Here is a 24,093-nt window from a genome sequence, read left to right on the forward strand (position 1 = left end):
CCATTTGTGCCTTCCTCCCGGATTTTCTACCTGGAGATTTCCAGTTGAGGCAGAACTCTGCCCCGTCTCCGCGGTAGAGCGTGCCCTTCTGCAGCCTTCTTACCTGGGTGTTTGTGTTTCAGAATGAAGACCATTCTCAGCAATCAGACGGTCGACATTCCAGAAAATGGTAGGCGACTTGGTGCTTTGTCTTGACGGCTTTTTTTTTTGCATGCTCTGAGCCTTGGCCTGTGGTCTCACGGCTTCGTCCTGCCCTCTCTTCCAGTGGACATCACTCTGAAGGGGCGCACAGTCATTGTGAAGGGCCCCAGAGGAACCCTCCGGAGGGACTTCAATCACATCAACGTAGAGCTGAGCCTTCTTGGGAAGAAGAAGAAGAGGGTAAGGACCTCATTACTTTGATAGCCAAGTTGCTTGCTTGCAGGGTAGTTAACTGGTAAGCGTGAGGTTTGGTGCCTTGGCCCGGCGTACACGCCATGAATCCCAGCCCCGGGTGAATTTCTTGGCCAACTGGAGGTTAGACTGGTCTACCTAGTGAGCTCCAGGACAGCCAGGGCTGCGTAACTCAGACCTTGTCTCAAAAAACAAACAAAAAAACCGGTCACTTAAGATGTTACCGATGGGGTGCCTGGAATTATAGGCAATTTTGCTTTGGTGAAAGTATAAGATCAGTTCTGAGTAGTTTTTCGGACTTAATCCCGGGATGACCCTTGTGTTCTCGGGGTTTTTTGGGTGGGGATGTCGTTCTTCTGGAATCCTGTGCCCATGACATACAGTATATTGGTCATTTGTGGGAGACTTTGAATGCTCTTGTGGTCACCAGCTAAAAACTAGATGTTTTAATTTTGAAATCTTGTTCTGTTGCAGCTCCGGGTTGACAAATGGTGGGGCAACAGGAAGGAACTGGCCACCGTCAGAACCATCTGCAGCCACGTTCAAAACATGATCAAGGGTGTTACGCTGGTAAGCCAGCCCAGATAATCTGCTGTAGCATAGATTTCGTTATTGTTTGGTATGTGTGGTACTCATAGAAAAGGTCTGGCTTGTGCGTGTCTAATTTGGAATCCTTTCTCCAAAGATAGTTAATGCTGAAGAGGTTTGTTTCATAAAAACAACCTGTACCTCTTGGGTCATGCTTCCCTGTTGCTCCCAGTTTCGTTGGAGGACTGGACCTTTAATTTAGCTTGAAAATGTGAAGTCTATGGTCGGCTGTGTCTAACTCAGTAAATCTAGTACCACAGATAAGGGTCCTGGGCTCTCACTGAAAAGAGCAAGCCAAGATAAAATAGTAAAACAGATGCTTCCTCCAGGAGTGTTACTATCTAAAGAGACGGTTCAAGTTAAGACAGAAGCACCTTGGGGAATTTTAGAGCTGCCCCTGGTGGCATGCAGCTGAAGAAGGAATCTCGGACTCTAGGCCAGCCTGAAATGAAAATGTTTTGAGATTGTTCATTTATTTAATGCAGGGCTTCCGCTACAAGATGAGGTCCGTGTATGCTCACTTCCCCATCAACGTCGTTATTCAAGAGAATGGGTCTTTGGTTGAAATCCGAAATTTCTTGGGTGAAAAATACATCCGCAGGGTTCGGATGAGGACAGGTATGTGTGTCCCTTCACAAATGATAAGCTGCTATGGTTCTTTTTCTTGGAGTCTTGGGGTGCTGGTGTTTGTGCTGAAGGTTATTTCAGAACTCTGTTTTGGTAACTGCTAGTTTGAGGTGTTTTTGTTAGTTTTTGGGGGGGGGGTTGTTTTTGAAACGGCTTCTCTGTGTAGCAGTACTGGCTGTCCTGAAACTTTGTAGACCAGGCTGATCTTGAACTCAGAGACCCATCTGCCTCCTAAGTGCTGGAATTAAAGGCATGCACTGCCCCCTGCTCTAGCTTGAGGTTTATGTCATTTTTCCTGAAGAGACCATGTGTGAAGTTTGTAGGACGGAGATATGTGGCTATATATATATGTGTGTGTGTGTGTATGTATGTATGTATGTATACATACATGTATGTATACATATACAAACACAGCTTTTTGTGGATGCTGGAAATTGAATCTGTCACTCCTGTAATCACAGTATGTTCAGAAAGCCCAGTCCTAAAGTTGATGGTTTGCATGGAGTTTTAAATGAAATTATATTTTGTACATGCCTCGTGTTAATGCTATCGAATGCACACCTCTTTTAGGCGTTGCTTGTTCTGTCTCTCAAGCTCAGAAGGATGAATTAGTCCTTGAAGGAAATGATATTGAACTTGTTTCAAACTCAGGTATGTATGCTTATGTCTGTTATCTGGAAAATTTTATCTAAGCCTAAAGGTTGAATGCTTAGCTGGTTTCTGTTTGAAAACTTTTGAGTGGTCAGACATTCAGAATCTGTTCTGTGTATTGTACTTGGTATCATGAATACATGGTAGTTGTGTATGTAGTTCAAAGTGATGGGTAGCATATGGCTGACTTTTTAGATCTATATTGGGGGCTGTATGAACGAGTTTCCTTCCATCGTGTAGATTCTGGGGATTGAGCTCCAGTAGTTAGGGCTGAAAATGAATTTGGCTGGTGAGATAATGGCTTCTTTGCTTCTTCCTCTATAGCGGCTCTGATACAGCAGGCCACAACAGTTAAGAACAAGGATATCAGGAAGTTTTTGGATGGTATCTATGTGTCTGAAAAGGGGACAGTGCAGCAGGCGGATGAGTAGACCTAAGGTAGGTGGAGCCTGGTGCACTAATCATTACTAACGTATATCACGGGTGGGTTTGTTTTACGCTAATTTATAATATAGTTGAACTAAGAAAAGTTTCTGGGCAGGAATATTTATGAAAATTTGTGTACTTTGTTTTTTTTTTTTACAGTTACCAGTTCCAGAAACAAGAACCTGAATTTTAATATGATTTGGGGTATCTTTTTGGGACAATAAAAGACTTGTATTGATTTGGGGTGTCCTTGATCTTTCTGATTACTTAGCAAATGGGTCAACTGTAACCAGACATTCGGGAAACAAGGGTGTAGTAACCATGACAGACGATGGATGTTCAATGGGGATGGCACTTTGAGAAGATTCTAGAGGTGTTTGGCCTTGGCCTGGGCATAATATTGACTATTTGGATGTGGATGTGCAGATGTCTCAATAAGGACTGAAAAATGTAAATCATGTAATTTAATTTATTTGTAAGTTCTGTGTGAAATATTTTCCTATCCATCTGGTGGTGAAGAAGGAACCCAGCAAACATGGAGTTACCACCATCTCGTTTCCTGCCAACAGCCAAAACAGATACAGGGCTGGTTACAGGCACTTGCTACTCTACTGGTAACAGGGCATCTCTCATGCGTGTGAAAATTACAGGCTGACATGACACGCCAGCACATCAGATTTGAAGGTCAGAAAGGGTGTTGATCACTTGGGGCTAGCGTTAGAGGAGTTTTATGAGCTATTTGGTGAAGACACACTGAACAAAACTTTAGCAATTGACAGCCACACAAGAAATTTGAAAGTCAATAACTCCAAATTTTTAGTTACCTTTTTGTTTGTTTGGTTTTTTTTTGTCCTGTCATTGTGTGGGTAGATGGCCTGGCCATAGTGTATGTATAGGGGTCAATGAACAACTTGGAATCTGCTTATGTTCTAGGAATCAAATTCAGGTTGTCAGGTTTTTTGTTGTTTTTTTTTTTAACTATCCTGTAGACTAGTTTTTTGAGATAAGGTTTCTTTAGCCCAGGACAACCCGCTTCTGCCTTCTGGGGTAATGGTTTGTGCTACTATGCCCAGCTGGTTTATTTTCTTTTTTTTTTTTTTTTTAGCTGGTTTGTTTTCAATCCGAACTGGGTTTGCACATACCTGTCACCTAGCCCAATCCTACAAACTGTACAGACATGCCCATAATCCCTGGCAAGAGGATCAGTGAGGCTGTGTGAGGTGTTTGTAGCTCAATTGGCAGAGTGCTTTCCTAGTGTTAAAGCCTTGGCAGTGCACATTGGTGTGGCTGGTGTGTGCCTGTCAGTGATCCTGACCTTACAGAAGTGGGAACATAGTCTTCAAGACCAGCCTCAACTGCATACTTGACCAGTTTGGTAAACAAAATTGCTAGCCAGTGCGCTTAACAGCTGACCCATCTCTCCAGTCCCCCTTTTTAACCCTTCAGTGCTATACCAACAACTTGGTTGATGCCAATTATATGGACCTATCTGGGTGGAGGTCTTGAGCTCAGTTCCCAGAACCACATGGTGGCGGTGGTTCGCAAGCTTCTGAAATCTGACACCCTCTTTTGGACTGCAGGCATACATGCAGACAGAACACTACATAATAAGTAAATTGTTTGGGAGCTGGAGAGATGACTCAGGTTAAGAGCTCTGGCTGCTTTTCCAGAGGTCCCAACTTCTATTCCCAGCAACCACATGGTGGCTCACAACCAATATGTAATGAGGTCCGGTGCCCTCTTCTGTGCAGGCGTACATTGAGGCAGAACACTATACATAATCTTTAAAAAAAAATCATCCTTCAGTATCAGTCAAACTAGGAAAGTGCTGAGTTCCACTGAGCCGTATCCCCAACCTGTGTCTTGGAGAATTTCTCTATTACTAGAGTGACCTAGTGATTCTCTTATGATCAATTAAAATGGGTAACTTCACATGCTCCCTAACCCCCCAAGTGTAGCAGTAGGAAGCATTGGGCTAGGAACTTTGCATTTGGGGAACTCAGCAAGGCAATTTTAGGAAGGAGGAACATGTTCTAAGCTTAGCTTAATGGAAACACTTTTTTTTTTTTTTTGGTTTTTCAAGACAGGGTTTCTCTGTGGTTTTGGAGCCTGTCCTGGAACTAGCTTTTGTAGACCAGGCTGGTCTCACACTCACAGAGATCCGCCTGCCTCTGCCTCCCAAGTGCTGGGATTAAAGGCGTGCACCACCACCGCCCTGCTTGGAAACACATTTTTAAAAAAGATTTATTATGTATACAGTGTTCTCGGTAACATGGTTATATATTGACTTGAAATAATGGGTATGAATGGGTACACATTCAAATTATCCCTAGTGTTTGTGATCAAATATAAGAATATCCAAATTGAGATATACTTAGTGCTAGCCTTAAAAGGTAAAATAGATTTGTCAGTCCAGATACCCTGGTTGTGTTCTGTACCTATGTGCATGAGAAGTTATGAAGCTCTAGGAATAATGGTAAGGACTTTGCCCTTTACTCATAGTAAAATCTGCATGTTTTTAACTCTCCTAAGTGTGCCAGACGTCTTGCCTCCGGGGCAGTAGGGGTAATGCCAGTTTATTTTAAAATAGAAATTGCTGTGCTGTAAGGCTAAGTGAACGTGATCTTCACAGACACTTGGTCTAGTTGTCCATCCTGTGATCTTTCCAAGACATGAGTTGTGGAAGCTACTTTTAAAATCAGAACTCCAGCCTGGATGTGGTGGGCATGCCTTTAGTTCCAGCACTCTGGAGGCAGAGGCAGATGGATCTCTGAGTTCAAGGCCATCCTTGTCTACAGACCGAGTTTCAGGACAGTCAGAGCTACAAAAAAAAACAAAACCCTGTTTTGAACCTTCTCCCCCAAACCCCCTACCAAAACAGAAGTTCAGGAAGAAAGGGCTCACAAAATCAGACATTTAAGAAATGCCTGGTTTTTCTTTAAAAAAAAAAAAAACAGAAAAGCTAAGTTTTGTATGTTTTAAATCATATGCTTTAACTGCTTATGGACGAGCATCATCTAAAATTCTGTTGTTTCTACATTCCCTCTGAGGACTACCTCATCTAACAGAGCACCTTGTTAGAAGTGACAGCATCTATCTGTCACTAACTGTCCAGTTTAAAGAATAGTCTTAGCTGGGTGTGCTTAATCCCAGCACTCAGAAGGCTGAAGCAGGTGGGATCTTGTGAGTTCCAGAACAGCCAGAGCTACATAATAGATAGACACTGTCTCAAAAAACAATAACAGCAAAATAGTTTGAAACTATGAAGTCTAAAACAACAGAACTTCACTTAAAATTAATTTCTTTACCATGAATAGTGATTGCTATTTACAGAAGAGCTAGAGAAAAATGATGTGAAACATGCTTCAAACTTCAAACCATGTTAGCCATGTTTGGGGTCATCCCCAGAATTCCTGTCAAGATGAAGCCTTCAGCTCTAAGAACTCCATTCGCTGATTGATTGTCAATACCGAAGGGAAGGATTTGGACCACACTGCAAAGGCATCGATTGTCATCACCTTGGTTACAGCTGTCTCTCACATTGTAAGTTACCAGTATTTGGAACTGGAGTGAATCTTTAAACCATGTCAGAAATGATAGTTTAGCTAAGAACTCCATTCTGGCCTTTCTTCAGTGGTATATTTTCTAAGTTCTTTGCTTTCCGAAATTTTCTTCTCTTTCGATGATGAAAAATGGTGATTGACAGTAGTAGAGCCAGAGTGGCGATGAAGCAACAGCCAAAGAAGACCAGTGGTTTCTTCTGAGTGAAAACTGAGCAGATGGTGCACTCGGTGTCTTCTGCTGGCCGGCCACATGCGGGCCTGCTGGTCTCGGAAGGAAAGCCACTGCTGCTGATCAGCTTGCTGTAAAACTCCACAGAGGATTTAGCTTTGAAGTCAGATGTGAAAAATCCAAATCTCGGCTTAGATTTCTCTTCTGTCAGTTTGAATGCATAATAGCCTTTGATATTGACCTTGTCAATGAGGTAGGCTAGGAAAAAAACAGCAACATTGTTGATCACAAATGGTCAGTAAAGTATCTTTGAGTAAGAATTTAGATTTCAGTGGCTCAATGATTATGAGCACTGGTTGCTCTTGCAGAGGCCAAGGTTTAATTCCCAGCACCCATGTGGTAGCTCACAAGCACCTGTAACTCCAGTTCCAGGGACTCTCATGCACAGATACCAGGGACACATGTAGCAAGCAGATATGCACGAAGGCAAAAAATTCATACACAATTTTTAATTTTTTTTAAAAATTTAGTTTTCATTGAAGCTAAGGTCAAAAAGCTATGAAGTCATGATTTTCATTGAAGATACTGTTTTGGAGGCAGGGTCTCATGCATTCCAGGCTGACCTCTAAGTCCCTGTGTAAGCTGAAGGTGACCACTAACTTCTCATCCTCCTGCCACCACTTCCAGAGGACAGGGATTACCTGGTTTTGCCACCATGCCTGGCTCATATGTGTTAGGGATCTAGCCCAGAACTTTCTGCATGTGAAAAAAAACACTGTCAACTATGTCCCCAGTCTTGTTTGTTGATTCTCATCTGCACATTTTCATATATTGGGCAGTCTAAGGTAATTAGAAATGACATTTCTGTACAAAGATAAGTTTTTCAGTGGGGTGATATCCCCAACTAAAGAATGGTTGAATTGTGGAGGCCCAAAAATGTAAGCCTATTTCATCTTGTCTGGAGGTCAGAGAGTTTGAAGTTGCTCAGAATTGTTGACAACAACATCCCGACCTAGGGTGTAGTTCCTTAGTCATTTTGACATTAAGATGGCCCACACAGCTAGATCCACTCCACCCTGACTAATGGTCAAGCATGCTTCTGCTCCTAATAGGAGGCTTACCCTTGGGAGCGGCTGCCTTCAGGACACTTGGTCTAGGGTGGGTTCACTGCCTAAACAACAGAATGTTTTCTCATGAATTAATTGCTTGATGGCTCAAAGTATTGAAGCAGGTAACTGTTCTAGTTATGCTTTGTACCATGTTTTGTCTTTTGTCTTCTCCCCCTGCGGTATTGGGATAATTAAACACAGGTGGATTTCATTAGTCATTTGCCCTCCCTCCCGGTACTATCCTATGTTTTCTGTTTTATTGTCTTCACTTGTGTCTTCGTCCTCTTTACTGTTCTTCTGATTCCCATGCCCCTACCCTAGTAAGTGGTATTTTTGTCGAAGCTGGTCTCCGACATTGAATATATCAAGATATGTTTACTAATAGGACATTAAGCAGCCATTAACATTTGTAAGAGTTTTAATGACGTGAAACACATCTAATGTTTAAAAAGGGGCAGGAGTGGTTACACTAGCTTGCAGCCTCCAGTGGAGGCAACACGCTGGAGAGCAGGAGTTTATGACCAGCCTGTCTAAAAAGAAAGAAAATCAACTACACTGCTGTTTTGTGCTTCCGTGGTAGATTGGTGGTTTAGCACATGTAAAGAAAGCCCTGGGGCCGGGTGGTGGCACACGCCTTTAATCACAGCACTCAGAAGGCAGAGGCAGGTGGATCTCTGTGAGTCTGAGGCCAGCCTGGTCTACAAGAGCCAGTTCTAGGACAGGCTCCAAAGCTACAGAGAAACCCTATCTCCAAAAACAAACAAAGTCCTGGATTTGAACCCCAGCACCACAAAGTTGGGGGCTGGGGTTGTAGGTCAGTGGTAGAGTTCTTGTCTTGTATGCATGAGGTCCTTGGTTAAATTCCCAGCTCCATGAAAATAGAAAAGTTAGGGATATGGGGATGTAGCTTTTTAGTGTAGTCAAATGGAACTCCCCAAGCAAGCGAACAAGGTGTATGCAAAAGGGTGATAGCCAGAGTTCAGTTGTGTTAACAATATCTAGGGAGCTCACTGGATGTAATCTAATATTGACTGTGCTTTTCTTGGGAAGTAAGAGTGAGGTGTTATTTAGGGAAAATAAATGCTTTCCAAATTTTCCATGAGTTTATGGCACCTTACCACTCGCTTTTTCTTTCTTTTTTTTAAAAAAGATTATTTATTTATACAGTATCCTGCCTGTAGGCCAGAAGAGGGCACCAGATCTCATTATAGGTGGTTTTGAGCCACCACGTGGTTGCTAGGAATTGAACTCAGGACCTCTGGAAGAGCAGTCAGTGCTCTTAACCGCTGAGCCATCTCTCCAACCCTACCACTCGCTTTTTGATGCTCATGTAATCTGTGCACTGAGACGGTCTTGTTTTTAGCCTTACTCCTTCCACACCGTGTAGCAGTCTTTTTACCGGTGGCATTCCACACATACAGGTGTGGTAGTCTAGTCTTGTAATCCCACCACTTGGAAGGTTGAGGCAAGAGGATAGGGGTCAGCCTGGCCTTGGAGACCAGTCTGGATGACTAGTTAGACCCTGTCTAAGAAACATTAATAATGAAAGAAAAAATTGAATATTATGCTGGGCATAGTGGCATACTCCTTTAATTCCAACATTCGGTAGGCAACCTAGTCTACACAGCTGGTTCTGATATATGATCAGGACTAAAGAGACTCACAAAAAATAAATAAATAAAAATTCATTAATTAAGGCCCATTATAAGGGGGAAACCCAATGGACAGGAGTCAGTCGGGAACCACAAATCTGAGTTGCTGGTAATCTTGGCGCCCAGCGTCTCACTCACTGCTGTCAGTTCATATACCCCTCCCACCTCTGGATGTGAGCTCCCCAAACCTCACCTTTCAGAGCCTCCTGGACGTACTTCTCCAAGTAGTACTTTCGGATCCGATCATTCTCCAGAGCCAGGTCATCGATGCCATTGGCTGTGATGTAGATATCCTTGTCCCCGTAGTTCCTCCGGATCCACCCAAGCAGTTTGCGAGCTCCCCAGGGTGTTACAGCCAGGCGACTGGGCGAGCTGAGGCGGGTGATGTCCTGCAGGAACTGGACGTCCCTATCTGCAACAGAGCGGCTACTGTTCAACTGCTTGTGTATCACGAACCTAGTGGTGAAGTGGTTCAGCGCGTAGAAGTCGATGGTACCCTTCACCAGTCTGCTCTCCTCCGGGGTGAAGCGCGGCAGGACTGAGCTGGACAGCCCTCGCTGGTTCTTGGAGGCGATGTACTCTTTCATGGCTAATGGGTAGTCCCCAGTCTTGAAGAGCGGATCTGCGAACCAGGCGATCTCAAACTGGAGGAAGCGCTCAGCTGCCTTCCAGTGTGAGTCCACATAGGGGTTGGCAGGTTCGGCCCAGTCAGAATGTAGAGACAGCGACACAGCCCCACGCTGGACCAGCCTATACTGCCTGTCGTAGAGGCGCCAGACCTGGGCGTGGGCGATCATCAGGTTGTGGGCTGCACGGTAGGTGTCATTACTCGTGCGGTTGTACATGTCACTCAGCCTGTTAGGCTCGTTGATGGTGATCCAGAGCTTCACCAAGTCTCCCAGTTCCCGGAAGCACAGCCCCGCATAGTCCTGGAAGGCCTGGGCAGTGTATGTGTTTAGCCAACCCCCACTGCTCCGGAGTGGCTCCGGAAGGCCTAGATGGGAGTGGGTGGGGTGGTACAACGTCACCATGGGGGAGACACCCAGCTTCAGGCCTTCGCTCACCACACACCTATAGTACCTCAGCACTTGTCTATTAACTTCAGACAGGTTGCCAGTGGGAAGGACAGAGGCCCAGTCCAGAGCAAACTGGTAGTGGGTGACTTTCATTTTGGCCAACATCTCCACTCGCTTTTTGATGCTCACGTAATCTGTGCACTGGGACGGTCTTGTTTTTAGTCTTACTCCTTCCACGCGGTGTAGCAGTCTGTTACCGGTGGCATTCCACACATACAGGTGAGGGTCGGTAAACTGGGGGGAGGAGACCATAAACTCCGGCTGTGGAAAACAACAAACACATTCAGGTAAATCACATGTGGCTCCTAGCATATCCCACCCTCAGATGAGAACTGAGTCTTTAGAAGCCTCTCACGGCAAGATGCAATAAATAACTTTTGTCCATAATGGTCTCTGTGCTCTGACTGTTCTGTTGGTAATAAGGCAGAAAGGGCCTGATTCTAGTCCTTCAAATCTCTAGGGAGACCAGGAACCACACGGTGCAGGGGAAGGACGGCTGTTTGAGAAAAGCCTAGGGGCCATTTTCCAGCTCATTTGACCCACAAATCCAGGTTATATAGCATCTCGTGTGGTGGTGTGCAAATGAATCAGGAAATTGGCTGGGTGCCCTCAGTCAAAGGCACTGTCGAAGCTGATGACTAAGGTAAAAATGGGGTTGTAAAGTCACTGAGAGCAGCACTTGCATTCATAGGAGGCTGGGTGAGCCAGACCACCCCTGAAAGAGGCTGTGTGTGTGTGTGTGTGTGTGTGTGTGTGTGTGTGTGTGTGTGTGTGGAGGGGTGACAGCAGGCAGTAGCCCCTTGCATGTAGTGGCTACAACTTTCAGTAGTTCTTGTTTGAAAAGACCAAGTGATAACCTAGAGTAGTGGTCATATCTATAATCTCAGCTCTCAAGAGGCTGAAGCAGGAGGATAACTATGAGTTTGAGGCCAGCCTAGGCTATATAGCAGAGACTACAAGATAAAATACATAACTTCATAATGGTTTCTGAGTTCTGGCTGCTCTGTTGGTAATATGGGAGAAAGGGCCTTATTCTAGCCCTCCAAAAATGTTTTTTTTTAAAAAAAAAAAAAAAGGAAGGAAGATCCAAAGATATCCCATTTTTATGCAGTATCTCCTCCACCATGTGTCTGTGAGCATAGCTACTCAGCAGCAGAGTGTATGGGATGTTCTCCCCCCCCCCCGTGTGTGTGTGTGTGTGCACGCGCCAGCGCGCACTTGCGCGCACACGCATGCACAAACACCTTGGCTCATATAGCCCAGGGCTAGCCTTAAACCTAATAAGCACCCGAGAATGACCTGGAATTCCTGTGTCTCTTGTCTCCATTCCCAAGTGCTGGGAGTACAGGCATATGCCGCTATACCTAGTTAGTGCAATGCTCGTGATAAAACTCAGGGCCGTGGAAACAACCTTCCTCAAGACCCAGTAATACTACTTTTGGGTATATATCCAAAGGATGCTCAATTGTGCCACAAGGACATATGCTCATCTATGTTCATAGCAGCTTTGTTTATCATACCCAGAACCTGGAAACAACCTAAATGCCCCTCGACCAAAGAATGGATAAGGAAAAATAATGACAGCTTGAATTTTGTAGGAAAATGGATGGAGCTAGAAAACATTATTTTGAGTGAGGTAACCCAGACACAGAAAGACAATTATCACATGTCCTCACTCATAGGTGGTTTTTAAACATAAAGCAAAGAAAGCCAGCCTACAAACCATAATCCCAGAGAATTTAGACAGCAATGAGGACACTAAGAGAGACTTACATAGATCTAATCTACATGGGAAGTAGAAAAAGACAAGATCTCCTAAGTAAAAAGTAAATTGGGAGCATGGGGGACCTTGGGGGAGGGTTGAAGGTGGGCGGGGAGAGGCAGGGAGGGGAGCAGTTTTCTCAATAAAAAACAATAAAAAAGTAAAACAAACAAAAAAAACCTCAGGACCCTGAGTGTGCTGGGCAGGTACTGTACTGACTGAGTTATAACCTCAACCTTGAATTTTTCTCTTTGAGCTTGGACTGCACAATCATATGGGGATGGTCCTGCATCACCCACTTCCCAGGCGCACTGTGGGGACCAGATAGATGCTCTTGGAAGGTGGGGTCTCCACTGAAAACCATTGTTCAAAGGTAAGGTGACTTGGATTGAGTTTCAGAACAGCCAAGGCTACACAGAGAAACTCTGTCTCAAAAAACTAGTAAAATAAAATCAAACAAAAGATAGTAAGAAAAACATTTCCAAATTCAAGATTAATTAGAGCAAGGAAAAATTCTGTGCTTTCATTAAAGTACTCCCCCTCCCTCGCCCCGACTGAATTTAAATGCACCATGAAAACCGATAATTAACCTTTAGTAAATATTTTCCTTCTAATTGTTTTCCCATGTGTCATCTTTCATAGTCTAATTACAAAGTCATATCACTGCCCTCTTGCCATCTGCCAACCGGTTATCTAGAACATTAAACTGAGAGAACATTGATCATGTGGGCATGGAGTTCAATCTGTGCATAATCACCAATTACCCGAGCAGTCTTCCCAGCTAAGGCCAGCTCGTGTTTTGAAAAGTTCAGAACATCTCAGTGCTATTGAAAAGATGTTTATAAAAGGCAATTTTGCCACAAAAAAAAAAAAGGGCAAGATCAAAAAACTTGCCCTGCACTTTACAGAGCCCCAGAAAGCCCGAGCTGTAGACAGTGCATGTGGTTATCTGCTCAGAGACTACGTAAAGGTGAGGCACCCCCAAAGGAACAGGCCAGTAGGAGGGTAAAGGATGTAACGTGAAGGTGACCATGACCAGAGTGTGTTTTATATACTTGTGAAGCGGTGGTTCTGAAACACACTAGTTTGTATAATTAGCATACACCAGTAAAAACTAGGGGGTTCAGGCTGGGGAGATGGCTCAGTGGGCAAAGCACTTATTGAGTAAACCTGGTGACCTGAGCTCAATCCCTCGCACCCATGTAAAGGTAGAGGGGAAGGAGCTAAAGCCACAGTTTGTCCTCTGACTTCCACGTGTGCCATGATCTGCACCACAACATCTACAATTCAGTGTAATCAAGTTTTAAATCCCAACTCAGAGCTGGAGAGTCTCAGCAGTTGAGAGCACTGACCAGTGTTTCAGAGCACCTGCAATGTGTGTTCATAACTATCTGTGTCTCCAGACACACACCTTTAATCCCAGCCCCCGGGAGACGGAGGCACGTGGGTCTCTGAGTTCAAGGCCAGCCTGGTCCACGATCCAGTGCCCTCTTCTGGATCTATGAGCACAGGCACACAGATATATATATGCAAGCAAAACATCTGAACCTGTAACATTTGTAAAACCATATTGTAATCTCTGTGAGTTCGAGACCAGCGTGGTCTACAGAGCTAGTTCCAGGAGAAACCCTGTCTCAAAAAAAACCAAAAAAAAAACCCAAAACCATATTGTATACCCTCTCCCCTAGCATGTGGTTAATTTACCTTAAGAACAGACTCAGTGACTCCCCAGGAGAAATCACAGGGAAACTGCCCCCGCATGTCTGGCGTGGATTCTTTCAAAGGGAAACCATTGTCTCGTATGATCTGTCTGTAGTAGTGCGCCGAGGACTTGGGCCTCCTTTCTTTCTGCTCACTATTAAAATCCACATAAAACAGCCCTCGGCGAGTAGTGTAGGCGTCCTGCCATTCAAAGCCATCCAGGAGGGACCAGGCTGTGTAGCCAAACACTCGAATGTCATCGAACTTCAGGGCTGCATGGAGAAAAGGAAGAGCGGGGGTCTTCAGAGGGCTAAGCATTCTAGTTCATGTGTACAGCTTCATGAACAACATGCCAAGGCATGGCTTGTTATACAAGCAGCACTTGTCCTAATAGCAGGCCTTTTAAATCAAACAAAAAAATTGTTCATTTGGAGCCAGCAAAATGGCTACGTCGGTAAAGGGATCTAAGACAAAGCTTGACAACTTAAGTCAGCTGTGTGGTGGAAGGAGAGAACTGAGTCCTGAAGGTTGTCCTCTGATCTCGACACAGACGCCACACACAAAATAAACACTGTACCCTCCGTACACAGATGAGCGACAGTGAAGGACCTCATTAAAAACATTTCTGATAGCAGAGGCAGGCGGATCTCTGTGAGTTCGAGGCCAGCCCAAGCTACAAGAGCTAGTTCCAGGACAGGCTCCAAAGCTACAGAGGAATCCTGTGTCGAAAAAATACAAAAAGATTTAATCATGTAGTTTAGCAGGGTATGATGGTATATGCCTTTAATCTCAACACTCAGGAAGCAGAGATGGGCAAGATCTCAGAGTTCAAGGTTAACTTGGCCTACATATTGAATTCCAGGTCAGCCAGAGCTACATAGTAAAATTCTGTCTCAAATTTAAAAAAAAAAAAAAAAAGAGGAGGAAATAGGAAATATTTAGTGTTCAGATGTGGGCCACGGGGCATGGCGGTTTCATAGCCTTTTGGGATGTGATGTTTACTAGTGACCTAGAGTTCCTCATTCTGAGTTCGGGCGGGTTCCTGTTTGTGCCCCACTGTCCAGTCTGTGAAACTGTCCTTCAGGGACTAAAATACCAGCTCTCAGGATGAACATAAGCAGCTGCAGGCGGGAGGCATGGAAGGCAGAGAAGTGGGGTGAGAAGTGGCTGGGCTGAAGGGCAGCAGGCCCAAGGCCAGGTCCTGCTGTGTCTGACAGGGAGCTATTGGGCAAGGCTTCGAATGGCAGTTTCCTATATCTGTATACAGAAATTACTGGAGAAGATCATCTCTAAGGACGTCTCCAGCTTTAAAACTCTGATTGGCTAAAAATGAGCTATGGAGACTTTGATCCCAGCACTCTGTGAGTTCAAGGTCAGCCTGGTCGAAAATAAAAACTGAAATTTGCCCCGAAACATTTTTAGAGTTTTTATTACTTGTGTTATATTTCATGCCCAGGAGTGTTTTGCCTGCATTGTGTATCTGTGAACTACCTATGTGTCTGTACCCATGGGAGCCAGAAGAGGACATCAAACCCTCTGGTACTGGAGTTAGAAACAGTTGTGAGCTGCCACATGGGTGCTGGGAAACCAGGTCCTCTGTAAGAGAAGCCTCTGAGCCATCTCATCTTCCTTCCTTCCTTCCTTCCTTCCTTCCTTCCTTCCTTCCTTCCTTCCTTCCTTCCTTTCTTTCTTTCTTTCTTTCTTTCTTTCTGTTTTTCGAGACAGAGTTTCTTTGTGTATCCTTGGCTGTTCTGGAACTTGCTCTGTAGATCAGACTGTCCTCGAACTCACAAGATCTGTCGGTCTCTGTCCCCAGAGTGCTGGGATTAAAGGCATGCGCCACCACCACCCCCTGACTGAATCACTTTAAAAAAACAAAAAGCAAAACAAAACAGAACAAACCCCTTTTGTTTCTCTCACCGAAATACCTCATTTCTGCACGGGGCCTTGCCATCAACATTGCTTTTCTAAAAGGTAGAAAATTCTTTTTTGAAAGAAAAGTAGAAAACCATAACAAAAGATTCCAAAAAGACAAATGTGTTTCAACAGCCGCACTCTGGTCCCACTGTGGTGTGGTGTGGTGTGGTGAGGAAGGGTGGAATAGACACCTTTTTGTACTTGACCTGTAGGTAGTGTCCTGTGAAGGCCACCATGTTTATATGGCTCAGGGCTGGGTGGTGTGGTTGTGTTTCATGCTGTCCCTTTTTGAAGTGAGACCAGGAGAGGGATTTTTAAAATTTATTTTATTTTTTATTGTTTGGACAGGGTTTCTCTGTGTAACAGTCCTGGCTGTCCTTGAACTCACTCTATAGACCAGGCTGGCCTCGAACTCACAGAGGTCCACTTTGCTAGGACTAAAGGCGTGTGCCACTCCCCCTTCTCTCTCTTTAAAGATCTGTTCATTGGGACTGCAGAGATGGCTCAGAGGTTAAGAGCATTGCCTGCTCTTCCAAAGGTCCTGAGTTCAATTCCCAGCAACCACATGGTGGCTCACAACCATGTGTAATGGGGTCTGATGCTGTCTTCTGGCCTGCAGGCATACACACATACAGAATATTGTATACATAATAAACAAATAAATATTTTTTAAAAAGATCTATTTATTTATTTTATGTATATGAGTGTTTATCGCAAGTACTCCTTTATGCCAGAAGAGGGCATCAGATCCCACTATAGATGGTTGTAAACTACCATACTATGTGGTTGCTGAGAATTGAACCTCTGGAAGAGCAGCCAGTGCTCTTAAGCCATCTCTCCAGCCCCAGGACTTGCACGTTCTGAAAACCCTTCCTGAAGCCTCTTTTCCTGCAGGATCTTGGATTTCTCTCTGCATTTAGTACTTGTTTAAGTTATACTTCATGTATTGTGGTGGAAGATGTGTGTGTGTGTGTGTGTGTGTGTGTGTGTGTGTGTGTGTGTGTGTGTAGTGCGTGTGTGTGGATGGATGCATGCATGTGTGAAGACAGCTTGTGGAATGCAGGTGAGCCCAGGATTGAACTCGGGGATCTGACGTGTGGGGCGATTGCCTTTACTGGCTGAGCCATCTCACCAGTCCTGCACCCCAGCTGTCTACGTGGCTGCCGGGGGTCAAACTCAGGTCCTCTTGCTTGCATAGCAAGTACTTTACCCACTCCTTCGCTCCAATACTTAGAACTTCTAAAAAGCGCTGTCCAGCTGGAGAAAGAGCCACGGGAATTATATTCAGGTGGGATGAAACCCGGCTCTGATGGGGATACAGCCTGAGCTGGCTTTGGCCTGTAGGTGTCGCTGCCTGAGTAGGGAACTAGGTGATGTTTAGGTAGGAAGAAATTTCCAAGAGAGTAGGAAGGGCTCGGCTTTGTTTGTAGAACTTTCATTGTTCAATCAGGTCAAGATAAAAGGACCTGCTTTCACTACCCACGGTGATGTCATACACCTTTAATCCCAGAACTTGGGAGGCAGAGGCAGGTGAATCTCTGTGTGTTCGAGGCCAGCCTGGTCTAGAAGAGCTAGTTCTAAGACAGCTAGGACTGTTACACAGAGAAACCCTGTCACAAATTTTGGTCAATATTGAACAATAGAAAACCAACATCAATAATGGCATATCCATGGTAACCTTAAACAAAAACCCCTAGCTCAGCAGTTACAGATGCTTGCAGCCCTTCCTGAGGGCCTGCACTTGTTCTATAACTCCAGCTCCATGCCGTCTGACTCCCTCCTCTGGCCTCCAGGAACTCCTGTACACACGTGGTATACACTCACACAAGCAAACATATGTACATAAATTTATTACAAACTGAGCCAAAGTGCAACCAACCTTGAAGAACCTGGTTGAGGAAATTCTTCATCATGTAGATGGCCGTGGTGTCCTCCGTCTTTATATAACTATCTGTGAACCAGCCATTCTCCGAAATCAAGATCCGAGGGTTGTCATATTCTAGCTTAATCCAGTTCAGCACCTGTCTTAAGTTGAGTGACATGTTTTGTCCCATTTTCACTGCGTTCACCATGTTCGAGGGCCTGAAATTGTTAGGCCCGAAAGAAAAGGCAAAGAAGTCAGCCGTGCCCCTCACCTCCTCCTTCTCTGCCTGAGAGAGCACGGGCATGCCGACCATCGTCCTCATGTACTCAGGGTAGTCACCGTCCCCGTGGATGGGGTTGGCGAACCATCCCAGCACGGAAGCCATGGAGTGCTGGCAGTTGAGTACGTCCTCCATGTTCTCTGTTCGGTTGGGTTCCATCCAGTGGGACCCCAAGGTAATGGACAGCCAGCCCTTCTGATGGGGGCGGAAGTTTTTGTCGTAGTTATGCCACGCCTTCGCATGAGCCTGGTGGGAAAGAAAACACCATTGGGTTTCACGGGGGCTGTGACAGAAAATCCTCAACAGTTATTAACATGTATGTGTTTTCGTGCACACGCCAAGGCAAACATGCCCAGGTCAGGGAGGACAACCTTAGGGAGCTGGTTTTCTCCTTCCACGGTGCGGATCTTGGAGAACAAAGTCAAGCCATGAGGTTTGGCTGCACGCTTATTTACCGGCTGAGCCGTTTGGACGGCCCCAACACCCAGCCTTTCTTCCATGAGCTCTGGAAGTTAAATTTAGGTCCTCGTGCTTGTGTGGCAAGCAGCTTGCTAACTGAGATATCTCCTCAGCCCTCCATTTGGTCCTGCTGTAGAAGTCCAGGACAGGGCAGGCTGCACAGTCTGTAAATGAGTAACAATAGAGTTCACGAAGGGATGGTGCGAGGGTTGAATTAACACTGTACATATCTTTAGAACCGCCAGACAGTGGTGGCGCACGCCTTTAATCCCAGCACTCAAGAGGCAGAGGCAGAGGCAGGTGGATTTCTGTGAGTTCGAGGCCAGCCTGGTCTATAAAAGCTAGTTCCAGGACAGGCTCCAAAGCTACAGAGAAACCCTGTCTCAAAAAACAAAACAACAACAATAAAAAGCTAATTGAAACTATTTTCTGGAGAACTTTCTAGAGGAAGCCATTTTGAGACATCACCTCAGCAATAGGTCCTTACTCACCACCCTGCCCCCTTCCTCTCTGTGTCTTCTTTCTTTTTTTTCTTCCATTTTTAAAGGTTTTATTTATTATGTATATAGTGTTTTTTATTTATATATTTATAGAGATCTTCCTATCTTTGCCGCTCCTGGAATTAATGGCTTGTGCCACCAAGCACAAGAATCTTTATGAATGTTTTTTGTCTCAGATAAGGTCTTAAATCTCTAACCTCCTCTCTTGCTTGCAGGCTGAGGTCATAGTTTCTGCTGGGAGCCAGTAAAGACCAAGGCAGACTGCTTTAAATGGTCTCGACCACAGTCTCTGAAGTTCATATGTGTATCTGCCTTTTGTGTCTGGAAAATGCTGTTTCCTTACAATTGTCTACCATCTCTGACTCTTCCAACTTTCCTGGCCCCTCTTTGACTCTTCCAACTTTCCTGGCCCATCTTCTGCATAGATCTGGGAGCTGTGTGTGTGTGTGTGTGTGTGTGTGTGTGTGTGTGTGTACATCCCTTTTAGGCTGAGCACTCCAAAGTCTGTCACTTTCTACCCCGTACAGTTGTGGGTCTGTGCTGGTTACCACGAACTCACAGAGACTGTGACCAGCACAAGATGAAGCCAGAACAGAGTCTCATGATGGAGGAGGAGCGGGGACCAAAGTCCCACCCCAGTCAAGCAGTCATTTGTAAATAACAGATGCTGGGAGGAGGAAAAGCCGTTTTCTTCTGTGGAGTCACACTGGGTATACCAACCACACTTTCACGCAAGCCCCATGCTCAGAAGTTGGCCAAAACAATTTGAATTCTATGGTTTGTTTGTTTAGTTTTGTTTTTATAGTGAATTTCTTTTTAGTTTTTGTTTTTTAAGAGAGAGAAAGAACACAAATGATGTTGGGTGGGGGAGGGACCTGGGAGGAGTTGGGAGGTGGGAAAGAATATTAAAATATATTGTGTGAAACTATCAAAGAATGGTCTGAAGCCCCACCTTCCTGAACGAGTCGGAGGCTAGAATCTCTGTGGAAAGTTCTGAAGACTGCTTTCTTTATGGCTGTGAATGGTAGGCTCCAGAGGGGACGTCCTACCCTGATGGCGGTCACTTGGTCTTTCGACAATTCTGTAGTTTCATACTTAGAACACACAGCAGCTGCCAATTCCCTTCAGAGTTGTGCACCCCAGATGTGGACACTAAGGAGAACACTGCCCAAGTGTGGGAGCTGGGCCACCTCACTCACAGGACTGCCACCAACACTGCAGGGAGAACGGGACACAATCGAGATCAATGCATGAACATGCTCCAAACAGGAATTAGCCAGAGTCAAGTGTGGGGGTGGACACCTGCAATCCCAGCACTTGGGAGGTAGAGGCAGGAGAATCACGTATGAAGGGGAGAACCAACTCTTGAAAGGTATTTTCTGATCTTACATGTGTGTTGTAGCACTCACACCCCTCACATACACACACCTCTCCCCCAAAAAATAAAAAAAAATGGTTTAAAGAGAAACTAACAGAAATTAACCAGCCTAGCAGGGAAGGACAGGGAAGCGAGTCTCTTTAAAAATAACCCTCTATTAACTAGGTGATTATAGGAAAGATGCCTTAAATTGTTTTAAAATCTCGGTTACATCAGCATTAAAAGAGGAACCAGGGCAGCTTAGAAGGCAATAGTTTGCACTTTTGCCACGTGTTTGCAACCTGGATTTCTGGTACGTAGCCCAACCTGGATTTTCTTGTCATAGCCCAAGGTGACCTTCGTGCTTCACCCTGTGGCTTGCTCTCTTGCTGCTGCTGTTTGTATAAGCTATCAAGGTATCTCAGGTTATCTTTGCTCTGACTGAAGGCAAAGACGCGTCTCACCAGACAAAATGGGGGAGGCTCTCCAAGCAGTTCTTATGGTATGACTTGACTGTTTGTCAAATAACAGGGAAAAGTTTTGCCCCGAGATGGTCCATTTGCCCCGAATCTTGCAGATGTTCAGATGGACGGTATGCAGGATCTGTTGCAGGACACAAAACGGCCTGCAGCCAGGACCCTTGCACAACCTCCTGTGGTTTTCCAAGGTTGCCTTCTACCTTGTCCAAGGCCATCTACCTTTGGAATGATTGATCAAGAGCATGTCAACCTTTGTTCTTTAGACTCAGTAGCTCGACAGGAACCAAACTGCCTTTTGTGTTAGAGCCAGCTCTTGGGACTCAGTACCCTTGAGAGACAGTAGGAATCCCCAAATCTCATCCATATTCAGGTCCCTCCCACGTCCAACAGGCTGATCTTTTTGATTTCTTCAGAAGTCTAGGTTGATAAATTCAATGGACAGATAGAAAGAAATAAGATAATAAAACAGAGGTGTGTTAAGGGCCAGAATGCCATGGAGGGACACTGGCAGGAAGGATAACTTAAGGTAGATGGTGAACCTTGCCACCGTTTGAGGGCATTAGGGGACCTCTGGTCCTTTGAAAAGTTATTCCACCTGTTGGGTGGAATGAAGGAGATGGAGAATGGATGGGTATGATCAAGATAGTTTGTTGAAACCGAAGAAATAAAAGATACTTAAGTTTCCAGGGACAGGCGAGATTGTGCATGCCTTTAATCCCAGATCTTGGGAAGCAGAGACAGGTGGATATTTGTGGGTTCAAAGCCAGCCTGGTCTGTGTAGAGAGTTCCAGGTGAGCCAGGCCTACATAGTGAAGCCCTATCTCAATAATAATAATAATAATAATAATGTTTTAAAAAGAAAAAATAGAAAGTCCAGTTTCTAAATCTCCCAGATTTCAGTCACATATTGGTTGAAATACCTTCATGTAGTTTGTAAATTTATTGATTGTGAGAACTATTGAGTTGAGAACAAACTTAAAACTTTTTTTTTTTGGTTTTTTTTTGAGACAGGGTTTCTCTGTGGCTTTGGAGCCTGTCCTGGAACTAGCTCTTGTAGACCAGGCTGGTCTCGAACTCACAGAGATCCGCCTGCCTCTGCCTCCCGAGTGCTGGGATTAAAGGCGTGTGCCACCATCGCCCGGCTCAAACTTAAAACTTAAATTTTACTTTAAAATATCACAGTCAGTATGTGTGGGGGCACACACCTATAATCTCAGCACTCTGGAGGCTTGAGGCAGGAGGATGAATGTAAGTTTGAGGCCAGTTTTGGCTGCATAATGAGTTCAGGCCTGGCCTGGCTGTGAGATTCTAGCTCAAGAAACTAAGAAGCAAACAGAAAAATAAATGTCTCCATAACATAACAAAATGTTTTCATGTTTTTGTGAAAACATTTAGAAGATATTTTAATGCCACCTTTTAGAAGGCATTTCCCAAGCCGGGCGGTGCTGGCGCACGCCTTTAATCCCAGCACTCGGGAGGCAGAGGCAGGCGGATCTCTGTGAGTTCGAGACCAGCCTGGTCTACAAGAGCTAGTTCCAGGACAGGCTCCAAAGCCACAGAGAAACCCTGTCTCGAAAAAAACCAAAAAAAAAAAAAAAAAGAAGGCATTTCCCAGGTAACTTCAGTTTAGACATTTTCTGTGTTGTAGTCTCGACAATTATCTCAACATTGTGGAAGTTCCGGATTTGAGGACACAGTACTTGCTTGGCCGGCTTTGTCTTTTGATAGATATAAGCTTTTTTTTTTTTTTTTTTGTTATACCTGTTGTAAGTAAGGCTGCAGTAACTGACTTTGGGAATGCAGTTTTGAATTTATTTGAATTCTTTCCTGTCAGTAACAGGAACAGATTGACTTTTTTGTTTGTTTTAAAACAGGGTTTCTCTGTGAAGCCAGGAACTGTCCAGGAACTCACTCTATAGACCAAACTAGCTTCAGACTCACAGAGATCTGCCTGCCTCTGCCTCCCAAGTGCTGGGATTAAAAGTGTGAGCCACCAATGACCAGCTGACCATTTTTAGTATAAAAATTGTGTTTATTGAAACAAGAGAGATGGCTCAGAGGTTATGAGCACTGGCTGCTTTTCCAAAGGACTCAGGTTAATTGCCAATGTAGTGGTTCTCAGCCATGTATAACAACAGTTTTAGGGAATCTGATGCCTTTTTCTGACACCAGACAGACAAGTGACATTTATTTATTTGTGTGTGTGTGCACAGGTGCCTAAGTGTGTGTGTGCACAATCACAGAAGACAACTTGCAGCTGCCCATGCTCTCTTTCCACCAAGTGGGTCCTGGGGATTGAACTCAGGTCATCAGACTTGGTGGCGGATGTCTTTACTCACTGAGCCATCTCACCAGCCCTGGACAGCCTAATTTCTTAGAACTGCTTCAAATATTTCCAAATCACTTCCCTGATTTTGCCATTGGTACATGAGTTCTCTGATCATCTGCTGCTTTGTTTACAGGGAAATTATCCTTGAGCATGATACGATCATGTCCTCCACTTACATCCTCTCATTGGGGAAATGACCCTGGTTTTGAACGGAAGAAATCTGGGTTCTGCTTTTGGCTCTGCTGTCACTGAGGTTTATGAGCTTGCCAAATCATGTCCCTCTCCGAGTCCTTAGTGGCTTCCCTTGTTAGAGTGAGCTGAAACTACACCCCCCCCCCAGGACTGTGGCAGAGCAGACAGAGGGCTATAGATGTCCCGCAGTTGGTGGAAGCCTTGCCTAGAATGCTGGAAACCCTCACTTCCATCTTCAGCAGGCACCCACTGGTGTGGTGGCACATCTATAATCCCAGCAGCACTCAGGAGTCAGGAGGATCAGAAACTTAAGGTAACCTTGACCACATATGGAGTTCCAGGCTAGGTTGTGCTGAATGAGAGACCCTGTCTCAAAACAAGAAAGGAAGCCCCAAACTCTGAAAGAACAAGCTGCAAATGACTCTCCATCCTCCTGAATGCTGCAATGGCAGGCATGTGGTACTATAGTTATACCTGGCTAGTCCATCATCCTGAATGCTGCAATTGCAGGTATGTGGTGCTATGGCTATACCTGGCTATTCCATCATCCTGAATGCTGCAATGGCAGGCATGTGGTACTATAGTTATACCTGGCTATTCCATCATCCTGAATGCTGCAATTGCAGGCATGTGGTACTATAGTTATACCTGGCTATTCCATCATCCTGAATGCTGCAATGGCAGGTATGTGGCGCTGTGGCTATACCTGGCTATTCCATCATCCTAAATGCTGCAATTGCAGGTATGTGGCACTATGGCTCTACCTGGCTATTCCATCATCCTGGAAAGACAGTACCACTTTTCCAATTTGCATATTTCTGGAATTCAGAACTCTCTAGAAAGCTCCTAGAGGACTGCCAGAAATCCTCCCACCCCAGACTGGAAATCCATGTGGTTGTCCAAGCGCCTAGCATGGCATGTAACACTGATGGGAAAAACCCTGTGCCTCTCTCCTAGATCCAGTAATGCTGGCACTGGACGTTTTCCTTCAGGGTGGCA

General features: G+C 44.9%; 2 protein-coding genes across 2 annotated transcripts in view; one reads left to right on the plus strand and one right to left on the minus strand.

The window, feature by feature from the left end:
• The first annotated feature begins 11 nt into the window (after positions 1-11).
• On the plus strand, positions 12-2,923 carry Rpl9 (ribosomal protein L9). The gene is made up of 7 exons (XM_075943429.1): positions 12-169; positions 266-381; positions 868-963; positions 1,467-1,599; positions 2,179-2,259; positions 2,584-2,697; positions 2,845-2,923. Exons 1-6 carry the CDS (start codon positions 124-126, stop codon positions 2,688-2,690), a joined length of 579 nt encoding a protein of 192 aa, XP_075799544.1. The 5' UTR covers positions 12-123; the 3' UTR covers positions 2,691-2,697; positions 2,845-2,923.
• Positions 2,924-5,969: 3,046 nt separating this feature from the next.
• The window catches only part of Klb (klotho beta), a 32,133-nt gene continuing 14,009 nt past the window's right edge, over positions 5,970-24,093 (minus strand). Inside the window, exons 2-5 of the mRNA XM_075943481.1 lie at positions 17,514-18,024; positions 13,721-13,989; positions 9,372-10,515; positions 5,970-6,675 (exon numbers count right to left, since the gene is read on the minus strand). Coding sequence (XP_075799596.1) covers positions 6,287-6,675; positions 9,372-10,515; positions 13,721-13,989; positions 17,514-18,024 — 2,313 coding nt within the window. The 3' untranslated portion in view covers positions 5,970-6,286. The remainder of the gene's footprint in view (positions 6,676-9,371; positions 10,516-13,720; positions 13,990-17,513; positions 18,025-24,093) is intronic.

Source organism: Microtus pennsylvanicus, chromosome 12, assembly GCF_037038515.1.
Source record: "Microtus pennsylvanicus isolate mMicPen1 chromosome 12, mMicPen1.hap1, whole genome shotgun sequence".
NCBI lineage: Eukaryota > Metazoa > Chordata > Mammalia > Rodentia > Cricetidae > Microtus > Microtus pennsylvanicus.